Source organism: Drosophila serrata, unplaced genomic scaffold (genome assembly GCF_035046125.1).
Source record: "Drosophila serrata isolate PLE 108 unplaced genomic scaffold, ASM3504612v1 contig_36, whole genome shotgun sequence".
NCBI lineage: Eukaryota > Metazoa > Arthropoda > Insecta > Diptera > Drosophilidae > Drosophila > Drosophila serrata.
Window position 1 is genome coordinate 503,614 of NW_028256934.1, and position 19,594 is coordinate 523,207.

At 30.9% G+C, this 19,594-nt stretch overlaps 1 protein-coding gene across 1 annotated transcript; it reads left to right on the plus strand.

Moving 5' to 3' along the window:
* The first annotated feature begins 1,566 nt into the window (after positions 1-1,566).
* LOC147644999 (uncharacterized) lies at positions 1,567-3,791 on the plus strand. The gene has a single exon (XM_086835445.1). It carries the CDS (start codon positions 1,709-1,711, stop codon positions 3,647-3,649), a length of 1,941 nt encoding a protein of 646 aa, XP_086691571.1. The 5' UTR covers positions 1,567-1,708; the 3' UTR covers positions 3,650-3,791.
* The last annotated feature ends 15,803 nt before the right edge of the window (positions 3,792-19,594 follow it).

Below are 19,594 nucleotides of genomic sequence, written 5' to 3' on the forward strand. Positions count from 1 at the left end.
TGTGTGTGTGTGTGTCCCCTTAACCCCTTCTACCATTAACCCCATAAAAGCGAAGGCAGCATCCCCCTTGATTTTTCCACATTTTCCACAACGCCTTCGTCACTGGCGCCGGCGCCTTCTCAGGGTCGTCAAATCAATTTTGTTCTCTTTTTTTTTTGAGCGACATTTCATACTAAAAACCAAAAAGGAAAAAAAGAGCAAGAAAGCAGGAGAGAAGGGAGAGAGAGGGGGGGAAAAAAACAAATAAAGAAATGTCGAAAACCGAAAAACAAATAAGCAAAATTGTTTGGGGGAAAAACGATCGGCGCCAGACAGGCATAAAAATCAAAAAGAAACAAAATCGAATTGAAGGCAGGAATACCCCCAAAGTAAGCCCCAAGACTAAGTCCAAAGAAAATATATTATGAACAATATTCAGTGAATCTCAGGATATATTATATGTATTTATATCTATAATTTACTAAGGAAATGTTGAATATATTTAAGCTTTAAGTTTATGGAAAAGTAAAGCAATCCAGAACAGAACAAGAGTTTGCTAAGAGGTTAAAAAATATTATACAATGGAATTATTTGATGTCTTAAATTTAAGTGAATAAATATATATTTTTGTATATATTTTGTTTGTATATATATTTTTTGTATGTATATATTTTGTATATATACATTTTTTGTATATATATATTTTTTGTATATATATATTTTTTGTATATATCCTTTTTTGTATATATATTTTCTGTATATATATATTTTTATTTTTTGTATATATATTTTTTTATTATAAAATGTTAAAAAAAAACAATTTATTAATAAACCTAATTACATTTTATTTTCTAGATTAAATTTTGAGCTTTTGATGAAAATGTGACACTGAACTACTGCAATTTTATGTTGGTAAGTTTTTAACTTAATTTTTTATTAAATTCTCTCATTACTATGAAAATTATTCCTAAATTGCTATTATCTAAGAATATTTGAATTACTCTGAATTTTGTTATTAAAAAATATGAGTTTTTTTGCTGCCTGCTAGGTTTTTATTTAAGGGGTTAATATGTTAGGAGATTTACATTAGGCAAGTTATTTAGAAAGGTAATTTTTAGATAATTTTTTATAGTCATTTATAGATATATATCATACAATATATAGAAATTAATACTTTAAAGAGGAAAATTGTCAGTTGAAATTAAGCCTTAAAAGGCCTTAAAATGGAAAGCCGTAAAAGAGTTTATAAAAGAGGAATTTAAAATTGACTTAATTTGTTTATAGTAAAGGGTTTTAGTCAATTTTCTTTTTATTAATACATATATTTATATTATTTAATAAATATAAATGTATAAAAATAAGTGCCTTGCCTCTCAATTCGCTATTAAAAATAGGCACATCTACTAAATCATCTCTCTAACTCTCTCTCTCTCTACTAGAAGTGCTTTAATAGAACGCTAAAATAATAAATTTATAATAATATTTGGAAGAAAGCATACTAATTTAATTGTACAATTAAAAAAGGGTTTATATTTAGTCACAAAATTAAAATTCTACCAAGTAACCTAAGGAGCACACTGATTTGTTTCCTTAAACAAAGTGATCAAGTTGTAAATCGAAGTAATACTTCCGAAATCAATCACTTTTCTGCCAAGCATTGCCAAGTAAACAGCATTGAAAATTTTTCTTCACTCTCAACGAATTTATAAAGAGAAAATAAAAAGCCAAAATGTCTATCCTTTTCACAATTATGAAAGTTTTAAAAATTGATTTATTCGGCATCCTTTTCGCAATAGTGAAGTTCTTTGTTAAAAAGCCTGAAAAGAGTGCACCCCTGATTTCCGAAAAGCTGCAGAAAGTCGAATTTTTGGATTACATCAATGAGAATAATGATTTCATCCAAGATATAATTGTTACTGAAGATATAGAGGAAAGTGCAGTGGCTTTATATGTCCCATTAGCTAAATGTGGATTTGATTTAATCGATTGGAGCCTTTTGGTAATGTTCGCTTTGATGATGGTGCTCAGCTTTGGGAGGTTCCTCAGTGTCAAGATCAAGAACAAGTCTGTGACTAAGAAGGAAAAGAAAGACGTTTTCCATGATTTTCCAACCTGCGAGGATGCCGTTTTCTTTGAATCTCAGGAAATAGAAGAGGAGGAGGTGTTGCAGACAATTAAGAACGACGAAGATTTCCCAGACGATGAAAACTTGGACGCTGAAGAAGAGAAGCTTCCGTTCTTTGGTTATAAGTCTGAGGAAAATTGGCTTAGTCATTTCCAGTACGACTTTTTGGAGTTTGACGACAAGAAAGCTATCCTTGAATTGGAGTGTAAGGAAATGGAATATGCCTTTAATATGGAGTGTATGGAAAAGGATGAAGTCCCCAAAGAGAACGATGTTTTCCATGATTTTCCGAACTGCCAGGATGCTATTATGTTCGAGTCTCAGCAGGAGGAGTTCCCGATAATTAAGGACGACGAGAATTTCCCAGACGATTTAAACTTAAATGTCGACGAAGAGGTATCCCCCGTTTTCGAGTTTGATCACAAAGAAGCAGTTGATTCGCAGTTCGATGATAAGGAAACTATTCTTAATTTGGAGTATAAAGAAGTAGAAGAGAGCGGCATTTTCTATGATTTTCCAACCTGCGAGTATGGCATTTTCTTTGACTCTCAGGAGGTAGAAGAGGAGAAGTTCCAGACAATTAAGATCGACGAAAATTTTCCGAACGATAAAATCTTGGCTGTGGACGAAGAGAAGCTTCCGTTCTTTGGTTACAATTGTGATGAAGATTGGCTTAATAATTTCCAGTACGACTTTTTGGAGTTTGACGACAAGAAAGCCATCCTTGAATTGGAGTGTAAGGAAATGGAATATGCCTTTAATATGGAGTGTATGGAAAAGGATGAAGTCCCCAAGGAGAACGATGTTTTCCATGATTTTTCAAACTACGAGGATGCCATTATGTTCGAGTCTCAGCAGGAGGAGTTCCCAAAAATTAAGGACGACGAAGAGGTTTCCCCCGTTTTCAAGTTTGACGAGACGAAAGCGGTTGATTTCTTGTGTGAGGAGTTGAAAAATGTTCTCATTTTGAAAAAGGACGACAAGGAAGCTAAACTTGTTTTGGATGGTGAGGAAATTGATCCGAACTTGGCTGATTTGAAATCTGGCGAACCGAAAGAGTTACTGGAATTGGCAGCCGATGAGAAGGAGCCATTTCCTTCGGGAGAAGAGCAGTTTCCCGAATTCCATGCCAAAGATGAAGATAGATTTCCCCTTCCGGAGTTCGATGAGGATGGATTTCCCAATTACCAACCCGAAGAGGAGTTAATTCCACCTTTCCATTTCAATTTGAAGGGAAATCCAAATGTCAATTCCAACGAGGAAGGAATACCAAAACTCAATGCCAACGACGAAGAAAGTTCAAATTTCAATTCCAGCGAGGAAGAGGCTACAAAGTTTAAAGATGAATATCCAATAGTCAATACGATTGACAGAGAACTTGAAATTAGGCTCTCCAATGAAGAGGAATTACGTCTATATTTTCAGGCCATGAAGGAGAGATTTCCAGATTGGGAATCCGATGAGGAAGAGGAGAAACCAGTCTGCTGCAATTGGTTAGTGCCGTACCGTGATCTACCTTCCGACGATGATTTGGCTTATAAATAAATAATATATCGTTTTTGGATTTTCTCCTTTGCCTTTTAATTGCAAAGGATGAAGGATTTATATGTTTAATACAGATAGAAAAATATCAATTGTAAAACAAACAAGTTAAATACTTTGATTAAAGGATATATGTTTAAAATCACTAGACATCATTATTAAGAGTTCTTTGCTTGCTATAAGGAATACAAATTTCCCTTTAAAAGCTTATATTTTGTTTATTTCCACTCTGAGCTCTTTTTTAATGATCTTCAGTTGTTGTATTATTTTTTTAAATGCGATTTACTTGTTTCTTTTTGCATTTTGCGCTGCATTTAATTAATTTTCACCTGCCTCCTTTGTCACCTTTGAGTTCAATTTCAACTCGATTCCGATCCAGATCCAGATCCTGATCCCTATCCCCATTGCCATCCCATTTCGAGTCAATGCCATTAATGTGGCCATAAACCAAATGTTTTAACGTCTATAATTTGTCTGCTCTTTGGAGCCAACCCACGCGATACCATATAGTAGCATATAAATATATATATACTTGTCCGATCTATCCCATTCCATTCGCACCCACTCCGATCCCATCCCACCGCATGATTCATTAAAGTCTAAAGAGCTAACTAATAGTCGAAAATTTCATTAAATTTACGCTTGTTCTTTTTTTTATACGCACATATTTATGATTGTTTATAAAACCAAAATTTCTTCATTGTGTGTTATCTTTGCTTTCCAAGGCGAACAAAGAAGGATTTCCTTCTTAAGATTTAGTTCGAATTGCTGATACCCTTGAAAGGAAATAATGGAAGTGGAGATTGATTTCAATTTAGAGGTGGGTTTAGATCAGGATTAGCATTATTAGTCGGTGTAGGATTGGGAATAATATTATTAAATATAATATATTTATTAGATAATATTAATATTAATATTATTAATATTAGATTAATATTAAATAAGTATGTAAGAAAGCTGAACTCTTTTTTTTTTGTTTTAGGTGTAGGTTTTATTTATTTTCCGTTTTTTTAATTTACATTAAAAAGATTTGGGGAATATGTTATATATATTTTTATAATTATTTTATTAATTAAATAATTTATTTATAAAAATAAATTATTATATATACTTAAATATTTATTACCTATACTATAACTAGATATTTATAACTATAATCTGATTTAAGGATAGGAAAATATCTATCAAACTCGATAGATTTCGATACATTAATTTTCGATAAATCAAAGTTTAATAATAATATTATTAAATCTAAAATAAGTATATAAGAAAGCTGTTAGAGAACCTTATGTGACTTGAACTCTTTGGTTTGTTTTAGGTTTTATTTATAATTTGCATTACAAAGATTTGGGAAATTATAATTTTAATTAATTTTAATAAATATTTAATTATTACATATTATATAAATATATATTTATTAGCTATACTATAACCACCTTCTTAAACCTTTAGTCTGATTTAAGGATAGCAGAATATACATCAATATATATCAAATTCGATAGATTTCGATACTTAAATTTTCGATAAATCAAAGTTTATGATATTTTGTATATATTGCTGAGCTGACAATTTATGTTCATATGAATATAGGACTTTTCCTATCAATATAACATCCCTAAACCGACTTGATCTAAATTACTTGCAAATAATATTACAACTTAACTTTATCGATATTTAAAAACTCGATATATCAAAGTTTAGACTTTTCTTTCCAATATAAATACCTAACCAGACTTGGACTCATCCCAACATATCCTGTTAGGCAATTCTATGACACCCATTGTACGCCCTAATGGACAATGGGTACACAAAGGAAAACAAAACACAAATTGAAATGAAATGAAATGAAATTTCCTCCCAGATAGCATATAGAATGTGATTTTCTTTTCATTTTTTTTGTTCGCTTTTCTGCGCTTGTCGTTCCGCTTTCTTTGTGGGCTGATGCCTTTTGATTTCGCTAATCGTCTACAACAAACCAGCAGGGGGATGATCTAATTATTGACGCACGAATCCGCAATGGCCCAATGGCAACAATAAAAACAAATAAAAGGAAAATTGAAAATTGAAATATTGAAAAGGCGAACAGCGGCGACGACCAAAAGCAAACAGCAGCCAACACACAAAAAGCGATATAATTTGAGCGAAATCGAAATGGAAATCAAAAACGAAAACGAAAACGAAAGCGAAATCGAAATCGAAATCATTATCCAAAGTCATTAGCTCTTTAGCAACTCGTTGTTGTCGCGTTGTTCTTTTTATTGTTGCCGGATATAAAGTGGCTAATGTACTTATGGCCCAACCTTATACACTTTTACATAAAAACACTATAGATAAAAAAAGGAATTTCCTGGGTTTTTTATTAAGTTTTTGAAATATTTCTTGGTGTTATAGGAGTTCTAGAAATCTTATTTTTAAAAGTTTTAAAATTCTATTTAGTCAGAAGTAAAAAAAGCAGCGAAGTAATCATTTCCGACCCTATAAATCATATATATTCTTGATCAGCATCAACAGCAGAGTTGATCTAGCCATGTTTGGTAGAAAAATAAATTTTGCAATTTTTTTCTCTAATTTTATTTCATTAAAATGATCAAAAATTACAAAAAAAATTGAAAATTTTTACATTTTTAATTTTAATCTTTTGTTAATCTTAAAAAAATAAGCACATGACTGCTTTCCGATTGAAAATTATTTAATATTTGACAGAGTTATGATATTTTTTTTACAGCCTCCTTTCTTGTTTTATTTTTCCTTTGCTGTTTAATTTAAAATATTACTAATTTTACTTAACAAATTAAAATATACTCCTTAAAACAAAGTTAAACTTTAATTTTAATATAAAATACAACAATTATTTCTACCTAAAGTTTTTAAAATAACATTTGCTTCGTTCTTCTTTTTAAAAATTAAATACAAATTTAATGGAAATTATATTGAACTTGTTCAACTTATTTTCTCCCAGTGCTTTGATCGCGTTTTCCCAGCGTTTTAAATCGCCACCGACGCACAACCTTCAACTGCTGAACTTGGCGACCTCACAATATGTAAACAGGCCAAGATACAGATACAAAGATACAAAGATGTATCTATCAGTGTTTTGGAATTGGTTCATGGCCTCAGTGCTTGGCCTTGGCTTTGATTGATCTTTTGTTTAACAGAATTTTCTTTTTCGTTGAACCTTTGTAACAAAAGAAAGTTCAAATCAAATTGGATGAAATTAAGAAACAAATTATACTCGATCTGCCTCATTTAATAACATCTTCAAGGCTTTGCCTGTGGAGATAATGCATCTGCCAGATATCCCTGGGTGTAATGAAGCAATTGAGAGGTAATAAAAATTCAATTCTCCACATTATAGAATGGATTCCCCCCTCGGCGACTTGCCACCAATTTGCATCCATCGAATTGGAATTTTTGCAAAACGAAACGATCTGAAATTGCCAGCGGAATTGTGCGGAGTCTGTGGGATGGGGGATTCCCATCTTGAGAGAGTGTGTGTGCAGTTACACTCGCCGCTGCCCATTTGTATCCCCTACCCCCCTGGAACTAGAGGGGGGGAGGGGCAACACAACGCCCCTGCCCTCTTGGCCTTCTTTCACCTTGGGTACGTGATGCCACGGCGTGATCGTGTAACAATGCGAGTGATTAGTACGCGCCGGCGTTCGAAATGCGCAATCCGCCGATGGCAGCGAACTCCACCTTTGGTTGCCTTCTTTTTTCCCTCATTTTTGCCGTTTTTTAAACCATTTTTTACCTCTTTTTTTTTTGTTCTTGCAGTATTAGTAGATTTACCTTTAGACAGAAGGGTTATGTCCCATTTTATGGGGTTGCAGTTGGAGGAGGTGTCATTTTTAGGACATAACTTGTGAGGTATTCGAACCTAGATTATTTATTTTACTCAAAAATAATATTTTAAAATTTCTTTAGGATATTTTAAAAATATTTCAAGAATTATTAAGCCTTGAATATGGATAAGAAAATGAAGAAACAATATAGTTTCTTTTATTTCAAGATCTTTCTTCGTTTCTCAAATGTTTATTATTATTTTCTTCAGCTATTTATATCCTAAATATAAATTATTATCATTATTTTTATTATTATTATTATTATTTTATTATTATATATTTATTATTATTTTTTTCTATTATTATTTTTTTTTTATTATTATTATTATTATTTATTACTATTATTTATCATTATTATTATTTATTTTTTAAGCCCTCAAATCATTGGTTTGCTACTACTAATATTTATTTGGAACATATTTTAAATATTTTAAAAGCTATTAAACAGCACAAAATGATGGTAAAGCAAAGGCTTCCTTATGACAAATATTTTCTATATATTTTTCAAACCTTTTTTATGATTTCTCAAACCTTTTTTAATCAAACCTTATTTTTCAAGCCTTTTTAATATAATAGCCTATTTCTTTAGGGTATTTCTATATTGAAATATATTCAATTTTTTAGGTATTAATTTAAGGTATTAAATATACTTAAGTTATATATTACATTTATATTTTATATTATATCTTTCAAACCTTTTTTATGATCTCCTAAATCAATATAATGGCCTATTTCTTTAGTATATTTCTTTATTGAAATATATTAATTTTTAAGGTATTTATTTAAGGTATTAAATGTATTTTTCAAGTTATATATTATATTTCTATTTTATATTATATTTTTCAAACCTTTTTTTATTATTTTCTAAATCAATTTAATGGCTTATTTCTTTCGGATATATCTATATTGAAATATATTCATTTATTTTAAGTATTAATTCAATGTATTAAGTATATTTCTTCAGCTAATTAAGCTTAGAATATTGTCTAGAAAGAAAAGGCTTTCTTTTGAGATAAAACTTGTTTCTTTTTGGCAATATCTTTTTTTAATTTCCAAAATGTTTATTATGAAGACCACAATTTCTTATATAATTTCATATATAAATATGAATATATACTTCTGAATACTATTTGTATATATTTTCTAAATATTTATTATTATTTTTCTAAATTATTTAATTTCCTACTTCATAGAGAAGTATTTATTTATTTTGAAATATGTTTCTAAATCTTCAAAATAATCAAAGATTGGTGACAAGGCAAAGGCTTTCTTCCCCACTTTTAGTTTGAGAAGATATTTCTATATATGTTTTATTATAATAAGTACAGGGTATTTGCTGGGTTCTGAGACCCCCTTTAATCGTAGACTTGTAGGGCGTTTTTCTGTATATTTTTTGCTGTTGTTGTATTCAATCTCAGTGGCCTTTTGTCTGACTGACTGACTGTCTTTCTGTCTGAACATTCTGCATTCAGTTGTGGAGGAGCAGTTTTTGCAGTTTTTTGCAGTTTTCTGTGCTTTCTGGTTACTGAGGAGCCCCATTGCATTGCAGCATGCGCCGTGTTACTGGAGTGAAATGATTTAGTGTGATTTATCTGCAAATTCCTCCTTTCAATCTCTTCTCACGCCGCGAACAAGAAACACGGTCCAGTTTTCTGTTTTTTTTGTATGGGAAGGAAGGGCACTCTGCCTCTGGGGGAAAAGAGGAGAGAGATTCGAATCGAATCGAATCCCATAACCCAAAAATCCCGCCACGCCCTACCAACGGAGGTGTTATAAATGCGATAATAAAAAATTATAAGCTATGCCCCATAAATTGGCATTTAATAGTTGAAATTTACACAGAAAGAACATGTCAGACAGTGTCTCGCAAAAGTAATACACCGTCGTTTTTGTGCTACCTGAGGGTAGGTCCACCCGCAGGATCTGATCGAATCGAAGGTGGGATCATCGATCCATGGATCCGAGCCCTAAGGGACATTCGTTTGCGATTTATGAGGCATCATTATAAGCATTTTTATTATGGTCATATTTTGATACGCATGCCAAGCCCATACTATAAATATACATATTTACATGCAAATACAGTGCGTCTCACTTGTATATATATTTATTTTTATTTATACATTAAGTTTGTTTAATTAAACACCCTTGCGGCACCATAAATAACTATTATGGCTTCTATTTATAGACATTCAATGAAAGCCTCTCTGCCTCTGATAACTGGTATTATTTATCTAATCGACTTCTATAAATACAAATATTACATATAAATAGATATATACGTGTATATAATATATATACAATGTAATGAGTTAACGTTTATTAATTGTGACAGGCCAAAATAAATAACAAAATGCTAGTGATTAATGTATTAATGAAATCATTACCATAAATCAATGGCCAGATTTGTTGTCTTATTAATTAATAAAATACAAACAGCAAAGATATTTCGAATTTGTGGGTTATTTATTATATATTATTTAGAATAATTAATATTAAAGTTTAAAGGTTAACAAAATTATTAAGGTTTCAGTATTTAAATGTATTTATTAGGTAATTGTTATAGTAATATATCGATAAATATAATACAATAAATACAAATTAGTATTACTAGTATTCCAAGAATTAAATGTCAAAGTTTTAAAGTCTTAAAGCACAGTTCTACTTCCGAAATCACTTTCATTTCGTCAGCCAAAGTAACTACAATGTATATCTTATCGACTTTCATAAAAGCTTTAAAAGGCACAATGAATTTCTTAACCGCTCTCATTCGTGCCATCAAAATGCATATTTTCCAAATCTTAAACCGTATGTTTATTGGATTCCTTGGTGGCAACGATGACAAAAGTATATCGGTGATTTCTGGACCCCTCAACCTACTTTTATCCTATCTCAATCAAACTGTTAACAAACTGGCTAAGAATGGCGGCGATGATATGATTGCCACTGATGAATCATCAAGGATTCTTGGAAAACAAAAGGCATTGACTCTATATGTGCCTTTATCTAAATGTGAACTGAACTTTATCGATTGGAATTTAATGATTTTGGTTGCTTCGACGATTATACTTGGTTTTGGAAAGTTTGCCCTGATCAGGAAGAAGGAGAAGAAACAGAAAGAGGTTTTTCACGATTTTCCGACCTTTGAGGAAGATATATTCTTCGAATGCCAAGAGGAGGAGTACTTTGACTTTCCGCTAATCGAGGATGAAGAGTTATCAGTTTTAAAGAATGATGAAAACATAGATATCGTTGAGGAAAAGGATGTGTACTTGGAATTTCAGTACGACGAGGCGAATGTTTCCTTCAATTTGAATTCTGATGAGCAGGAAGAGGTCCTAGAAGTGAATTCTGATGAGCAAGAAGAGGTCCTAGAAGTGAATTCTGAAAAGCAGGAAGAGGTCCTGGCCTTGAAGTCCCTGGAAAATGAAGACATCTTCAATTTGGAGTCTTGCGAATGTAATGGACATTTGGATTTTGAGGCTGACATCAAGAATGGCTTTGCCAATTTGCCATTCCATGAAAATGCGAATGATTTCATCGATTTTTCATCAGTTGACGAAAAGTTTATATGTTTGGATTCCACTTTTATGACCAACGAAAAGAAAGCAATCTTGAAGACAACCGAATATAATAAACTCTTGGATTTTGAGGCTGACAACAAGAATGGTTTTGCCAATTTGCCATTTTATAAGAATAAGGATGCTCTTTCCGATATTTCATCAGATGATGAGAAGTTTATATCTTTGGATCCCACTTATATAACCAACGTGGAAGATTATTACATGAGGCAAGAGGAACTATCAGATAACGAAATAAGGATTGTTCATTATGTACAAGTCAGGGATTTGTCTTCCGATGAAGATGAAACTTTTGTCTCATTTTTCTAATGTTATTTTACAATGAAGAAACTGAATCATTATATTTCTCTTGTGGCTTAAATTGTTGCCATACAAAAATAAACAAATCCGTTAAATCTTTCTGTTATTTTGGTTGTTTTCACTCTCTTTTGGAACTTTTAGCTTTGGCAAAAAGTCTAAAAATTAATTGTATAATTTAAAAATATTCTATACACAGGCATAAAATCGAATTCTGAGTATATTTTCTATATTTTTTATATAGAAAATTCTACTGACTCCATATAGCTTTTCTTTATAAACTCATTTTCTGGCGCCTTATAGTTTTGCCCAGCACCTTAGCCTGCAGAGATATTTTCTTCTTTTTTTTCTGATTTCTGATTTCTGGTCTCTGTTTTTTCTTTTACCGGGAAAAGATCTTATCAACTGACTCCGATCCGATACAGCTTTGCCCTGTCGCACTCTCTGATCATCGTAATCATGCCGCATTATCACTGATAGTATGACTTTATCAGTTTTTTTCTCTGTTGCAATTTCTGACCTCGAAACAAGGTGCAGGTACAGTGTTTTTCCCCACTTCTTTTTTTCTCTCCTTTTTCTTGGGGGGGAAGCTCCACATTTTCTTTGGGGAAATTTCAGAGGTTTCTCGGTTATCGGGTTTCAGTTTCATTTTCATTTTGGGCTCGTCTCTCGCTCCGTTTCGTTGTTTATCTTGTTTTATGGCTGACCATCAAAGTCTTAACACATTTCTTTTTTTTTCGGCTTCGGCATTGTTTGTTCTTGTTTTGGGTCTTGGTTTTTCCTTATTTATTTTTCACGGGTAATTTTTCGGGGAACCGCTGTGAAGAGTTTTATTGTTGTATTTTTTATTCTTTTCTGTGTGTGAATGTCAATTAGCAAGGCATTCGCTAATAGAGTATTTAGTTATGATTATTGGTAAAATATAAAAAGGGAAATTAATTAATGATAAACAAGTAAAAAAATACACAATAAAGAATGATTTTGGTTTAAAGAACTCCCAAATTCAATTAAGAAAAAGGTAGCGGAAACAGGTCTCCAAAGAACTCTTTTCAGCTTTAAATTAAGGGTAACTTTGACCTCAGAAATAAACTAGAAGAAAGCTAACTCTGGGTCGAATATTGTATGCCCTAGAAATTTGTAATTTGATCATTTCTCAGCCAAAAAAACTTTAATTTCAATTCGGAAAGCTGTTCTATGTTAGTTTTTATTAGTTTAACAAAACTGCATACTCTGTTTAAAATTTTTAATAATTAATTAAAATTGAAAAATAAAAAAAAATAAAAAAATTCCTCCCAGATATAGCTAGATCGTTTTGCCTGTTGATGCTGATCAAGAATATATATGATTTATAGGGTCGGAAATGACTCCTTCACTTTCTTTAAAGCTTCTACCTAAAAAATTAATAACATTCTTTGAGCCATAATTTATCAATATTTTATATGAGAATTTTTCAATAAATCAAAGTTTAAAAATCGCATAACTCAGCCAAAAAATCATTAATTTTAAATCGGAAACCTTTCCTATGCTAGTTTTTATTAGAATAATAAATCTGCATACTCAATTTAAAATGTAAAAAATTTAAAATTTTTTAGACATTTTTGACAACGATGAAACCCCCTTAAAATTAAAATAAATGTAAAAAAAATTTTTTCCATCTAAAATTTTTTTAGACTTTTTTGACAACGATGAAACCCTTTAAAAATTAAAATAAATGTAAAAAAAATTTTTTTCATCTAAGTAGACTAAATTGATTCGCCTTTTGATGCTGATCAAGAATATATATGCTTTATAGGGTCGGAAATGACTGTTTCACTTAGTTTCAAGCTTCTTAACTTCAATGTTAATACCCTTCAAGGGTATATTGACATTGTTTGTGGGTCTCTGTATATATGAAAGCCCCTTCTTCTCCAGACTGAGAGGCAGTTAGTCAGTCAGTCAGGCCTGTGCCTCCACAGAAACTGAAAGAGAGAAAGAGGGGAGTGTGCTCTGTGGAGTGCATGTTCTTGGATGTATTAAAATTCCAACAATTAGGGAACATTTCACATGCCTTTCTAATAGCCAACAACGTGCCTGGCAACCCAGAGGGATCGGAATCGGGTTGGGGTTTGGGATGAGGATGAGGATGGGGTTCGGGATGGGGATCGTGGATTGGATCTTTGGCTGGTGTTTTGTGCACTCAGATGCAACAAGTTGATAGCCGGAGCTAGTCAAACCGCTTTGCTGCTCACTCACTATGCAATTTCGCACAACGGCAGCCACTTTGGCTGGGCAGAAAAAGTAAAAAAAAAAATAAAAATAAAAACAAAAAAAATACAAAATACAACAACTAAAAAAAAGTAATAACAACAACAACAACAAAAAAGGAGCAACTTCCAAGCAACAAAGGAACACAGCAACTGGAAGCAGAACAACAGCATGTTGGCATGTCAATAATCTTGTACCACTTGGATAGGCGGAGTTCCTAAGTTTACACAGAGAAAAATATATTAAATTTGAAATTATATAACGTCAAAATAACTAAAATATTAGTTGACAAAAAAATCTAGGGTAAATATATACGTTTTCAAAGCTAAAATCATCACTAAATTGAATGTTTATGTATTGAAATGAAGTAATTAAAATGGGGAAAATATTTATAATAAGCTATGGAAATTATGTTGCCTTAAATATATCTTATTTTATATAGAATATTTATGAATAATTTAAACATTTCTTAAACAATTATTATACATTCTTTTATATAAATAAATATATCTGATTTTATATTAAATATTTATGAATATATTAATCATTTCTTAAACAATTATTATACATTATTTTATATAAATAAATATATCTTATTTATTATAGTATATTTATATATAATATAATCATTTCCTAAGCAATTATTATACATTATTTTATATTAAAGCATATATAAATCCTTTGACTAGTAATTTCTAGGAAAATGTATATTTGATGCTCATTGATTTTTAGATTATCTTAAATAATATTATATATTAATGTTCTATGTTTATTTCTTAAATGTATATTTAATTTATTTATTGTTATATTATAATTCCTAGTGTAATGCCTAAGCAAAAGCAAAAGTGGCTACAAAAAAACCAAGACAAGTTGCTGCTTCAGACTGACTGACTCTCTCTCACTTGTTCTCTTTCACCTACAATAATCTCGGGGATATATCATTTATCAATTCTGATATCGATTCCGTTTACCGATTTCGATTCTTTTTCATTTATTCCCATTCTCCATTATTCCAAAGACGTGACTGTGCACTTCCGTTTCCAGTTGGCTTTGCATTTCCTGGACGAAATCCGATTTGCGGCATTCGAGGCGTCATTCAATCAATTATTTTCGCACTCTGCGGGGTTCCTGTGCCTAATCCTCCTGCAACACCTTGGACTTCTATCTCCACACCCACTTTTTCTCCTATTTCCACGGCATTTTCTTCAACTTTTCCTTGTTGTGTCACGCACTTGGCACAGTCACAGTCATCATTATAGTCTCTGTCAAAGGCACAGGCAACACCCATTGGCACCCACAAGGTGTACGTGATCGGTACAGTGAGCACGCACGCACTGACTGACAAACAGATGGACTCTGGTGATCAATAGAAATTCGTTACAGGGTGTTTATGAACAAATAAGGTCTATATATTTTCCTTGGAACTAATTTGAGTTCTAAAATAATATCACGTCCTTGAGAATTTGTATATATCTTGTACAAAAAACTTGTATTTAAAGTGAAAAAGTTATAAATTATATTATATAAATACTAAATTTAATAAATATTTATTAAGGTATCAAAATTTCATGATCCAAGACCAACTTTGTCAGCGAAACATTTTGGGAGTTGGCCAGGAAAGTGACGCGCAGGTGGCCATCACCACTACTGATCACACTCACTATTGAACACCAGGCATTATATAGAGAAAATATATATATATATATATATATATATATATATATATATATATATATATATATATAGCAATCACCGACATCGGCCCTCGCACGTTCCACGCTCCATTGACAGAAAACAAATTTGCATTTGCCAGGCAAGTCGCCAGTCAGTTTGAAATAAAAAAGAGCTACACTTGGCGACAAAGTTTATATAAAAAGAGAGTCTTATTTGTTATTTAATTTAAGTCAATAATTTAGTATAATTTAAAGTATTTTATTACAATTATTTGATAAAGTTTTTAAGCTCGCAAAAAGAGGAAATGCCTGGTAAAGTAGTTAAGAGTGGTTTAAATCTTTATAAAGTAAGTAATTAATAAAATTAATAATTAAGTAATATAGTATAATAATAAATGGTTTACAAAATTCAATAGTTCTTGAAAATAATTCTTTAAAATTTTGTATATTTTATATATATGTTTAAATATTTTTAAATAAGTCTATTTAATACGTTTTAAGCACTGAAATAGATAAAATCCCCTGAACAAATAATTAACACCCATTTAATTTTTTATTGTATCTTACAAATATGCCTTTTATTTTTTTTACTCTTACTTTAAATAATTATTTTTTTTTAATTACTTTTTTAAAAGTGTAAATTTTCTTTTGTAGAGTTGTTTTTATATTGTTTTAAGTGATTTAGTTAAGAGAAAGGTACATTAAATATTAAATATTACTACTACAAAAGGTAAAAATCTAAGCAAAACTTTAATTTAAGTACACTATATAGTATATTATTGATATAAATTTAAATGTCTGAATAATTTAAGTACTTTATATATATTATTCATGTAAATTTAAATATCTAAATTATTAATTTTATATATTATTCCATGCTAAGCTAAGGGGTACACTTAGGGTCTATAGGAATACCTCTAACCTGATTAATCATTGGCATAGAATCCCATTAGCAAAGGTCTAAAAACATAATTCGCAAAATTATTTGCGTTAAGCTAAAGATTATATTTGCTAGCAAATTAATAAAGGCGCTGAGTCAAATGCGGGAATGGCAACATAAATCTTAACTAAAGCAGATATATATATATATAATATATATGCTAATTTTAAAAAGGTTTTTTTTTTCTCGCTTGCTAGGCTTATTACTCATATTCAGGCATTTTTTAAAGAATTTTCATGTTTTCGAATTGCTATAAATTGTCTCCTTTGATATTTAATTAACAATTTCACAGAATTTAGAAACTATTTGTGTTTATTATTATTATTATTAAACAAAAACCAAATAATAGCTAGAAAATCAAACAAGTTTCAATTGGAAAAAAGGACCTTAGTAAGATTTCTAGTTAGGATTCTTTGCTAAGACATTGCGTATACGCCATGTGACACGCGGATATTACGCATACGTTTAGCTCTTTTTTTTTTTTTTTTGAGAATTTCGAAAACACATAAATAATTGCCCAACAATTTGCGCTGTCTGCCTCGATTGGATCTCTGTGTATGCTTTTAGCCCTGTTATCGCCACAATATATCCGTATCTGTATCTGTATCTGTATCAGTATCTGTATCTGTATTTGTATCTGTATCTGTATCTGTCTGCATATACGTATGTATCTATGTATCTGTCGTCTGGCCATTGTCTTAATTATCTTGAGGATTTTTGTAGCCATGCCCCATGACTATCTATTGCCGCCACCGTGGCTTTTGCTTGACTCATCGCCTCATCTCATCATCATCATCATCATCATCATCATCTCACCTCGATTCGCATCTGGCTGCCATTTGCCTCGTCCTTAGCCCCCAACTTAATCCGTATCCCAAAACGGTATCCACATCCTCTTCATCGTCATGGTCCATTCCTCGTTCGCATTCCCATTCCCCAATCCCTATCATCAGCATCATCATCTTCATTTGCACACCGAGAGAAATAAGCTAGTTTTTTACTTTCTTTATGTATATATTCTTAGTTTTTTTTAATGCAGAAAAAGCTCAAATATTTGTAGTTATTTATATTAAATATTTTAATATTTAATTCATAAATATAAGCCTTAAAATTTGTGCTGTGCATCAACGTCACCGAATTGCTTCTAGTTATTTTTTTTTCTCTCTGGCAAAAATCACGCGCCTCTTCTGCGATCGCTGATAAAATTCTCTGTGTCTGTGTTTTGTTTCTTTTCTTATTTTATTTTAGTTTTCTTTTACTTTATTTTATTTTAGTTTTCTTATTTTATTTTCTGTTTTATAAATGCGATTTGAAAGAACAACAATTGTGGCTGTGAAGCATTTATATTGACTGCAATAATTTATTGAATTTGGTGGTATCATCCAAAGCCTTAAACCATTCACGTGCCACGGATGATCGCGTGCCATTGTTGTTAGTACCCCCTCTTGGCCAACGCCCCTGCTCCCTGCCACTGCAAAAAAAAATAGGCACTAATTGCCAGCGCATTTGCAGCTGATTTGGCGCTAAGCGAAAGCGAGCTGCCAGGCAAATATTTATGGTTTATGATGAGGGGTCATTCTCCCGTCTCGTGTCAGCCAAAACAAATTACATACATATAGAAAACAAAATAAAATAATAATAAAAAAAAATATACGCAAAAATGTAGCTAAAATCTATGGCCCTGAAAATATGGCAACAAGTAGCGCTAATGAATACTATCGAAGCAAGTAACTATAGTTAGTTTTGCCAATTATCAAGAGTTTAGGAGATCATGTAAATACATGGGTTTTTGCTAATTTAATTACATTTCATTTAAGTTTTTTTCAAATTTCAATAATATTTTTATAGGGGAAAAGGGGTTTAAATAAGTATCGAAAGAATATAGGATAAGAAATATATTGAAAAACGATGTTAACAAAATATATAGGTCAAATATTTAGTTAAAAGACATATGTGTCTTGTAAAGAGTTAATTAAGTAGTTAAAATAAGTATTTATACTTGATTTTATTTAATTTAATTTAATATGTCTTGTAAAAAGTTAATTAAGTATTAAGATAAAGTATTTTTATGTAAATTAATCACAGTTAAGGCTGATTATTAGGGCCAGATAAAGGTGCATTTAGTGACTATATATAAATAAATATATCAACATCAGACTTATTTTACTAATTTTGTTATCTCTCAATTATACATTAACTATAAATTTTAAAGAATGTCTAAAATTTTATATAAAGTAAGGAATTTTTTGAGTTCAAAAAGAGGAGAGAATATATTTTTCAAAGAAAATCTCCAGGGAGAAAGCTTCCCGGGTCTTAGACTGGGATTGGGATTGGAAGTGAGATTGGAACTGAGACTGGAACTGGGACTGGTACTGTGACTGGAACTGAGACTCTGGAACTGGGGGACTGCTATGCCAGATCGTGACAGAATATGCATTGAAAGGGAAACCAGATTGCCGGCTTTATTTGTGTGTGCTCACATATTCCCACACATTCCATTTCCACATCCACAACATCCACTATAAAGCCGGTGAAAATATTCTGTGGCTTTGACAAGTGTTTATTTTTAGAGCCAAACAAGTAACAATATATTATCTATTATGTTTAAATAATTAATTCCATTTCGAGAAGACAAACTTTATATAGCCTTGTAGTTTCCAATTGAACTTTAGGATCAAATCGAAAATAGATCATAACTAGGCTTAAAATATTCTCATTTATTTGAGAAGATATTTCTATAATTTTATCGACAAATTAAAATTTAAAAAACTCATAACTATGCCAAAAATGCATTAATTTTAATTCAGACAACGGCCAAATGTTTGTTTTTTGTAGTTTAAAAAATCTGCATACTCAATTAAAATTTTAAAAAAAATTTAATTTTTTTGGTAAATTTTTGGCAATTTTCGAATTTTTTTGAAAAAAATTTTCGAAATTTTTTTGAAAAAAATTTTCGAAATTTTGTTTGCTGCCTTAGATGGCCAGATCGATTCGGCTGTTCATGCTGATCATGAATATATATGATTTATAGGGTCGGAAATGATTCCTTCACATCGTTAAAACTTTTAATTAAAATTATAATACCATTTTTGAGCCAATATTTATCAATATTTTTATAAGAAATTTTACAACAAATCAAAGTTAAAAAATCTCATAACTAAGCTAAAAATTCATTAATTTTAATTCGGAAAGCTGTTCTATGCTAGTTTTTAGTAGGTTAATAAATCTGCATACTCCATTTGTAATTTTAAACAATTTTAAATTTTAAAAATTTTTGATCATTTTATTATGTCTAAAATTTTGGAAAAATTTTGATTAAAATTTCAAAAACAAAAAATCTTTATTGAAAATAGCTAGATCGATTTGGCTGT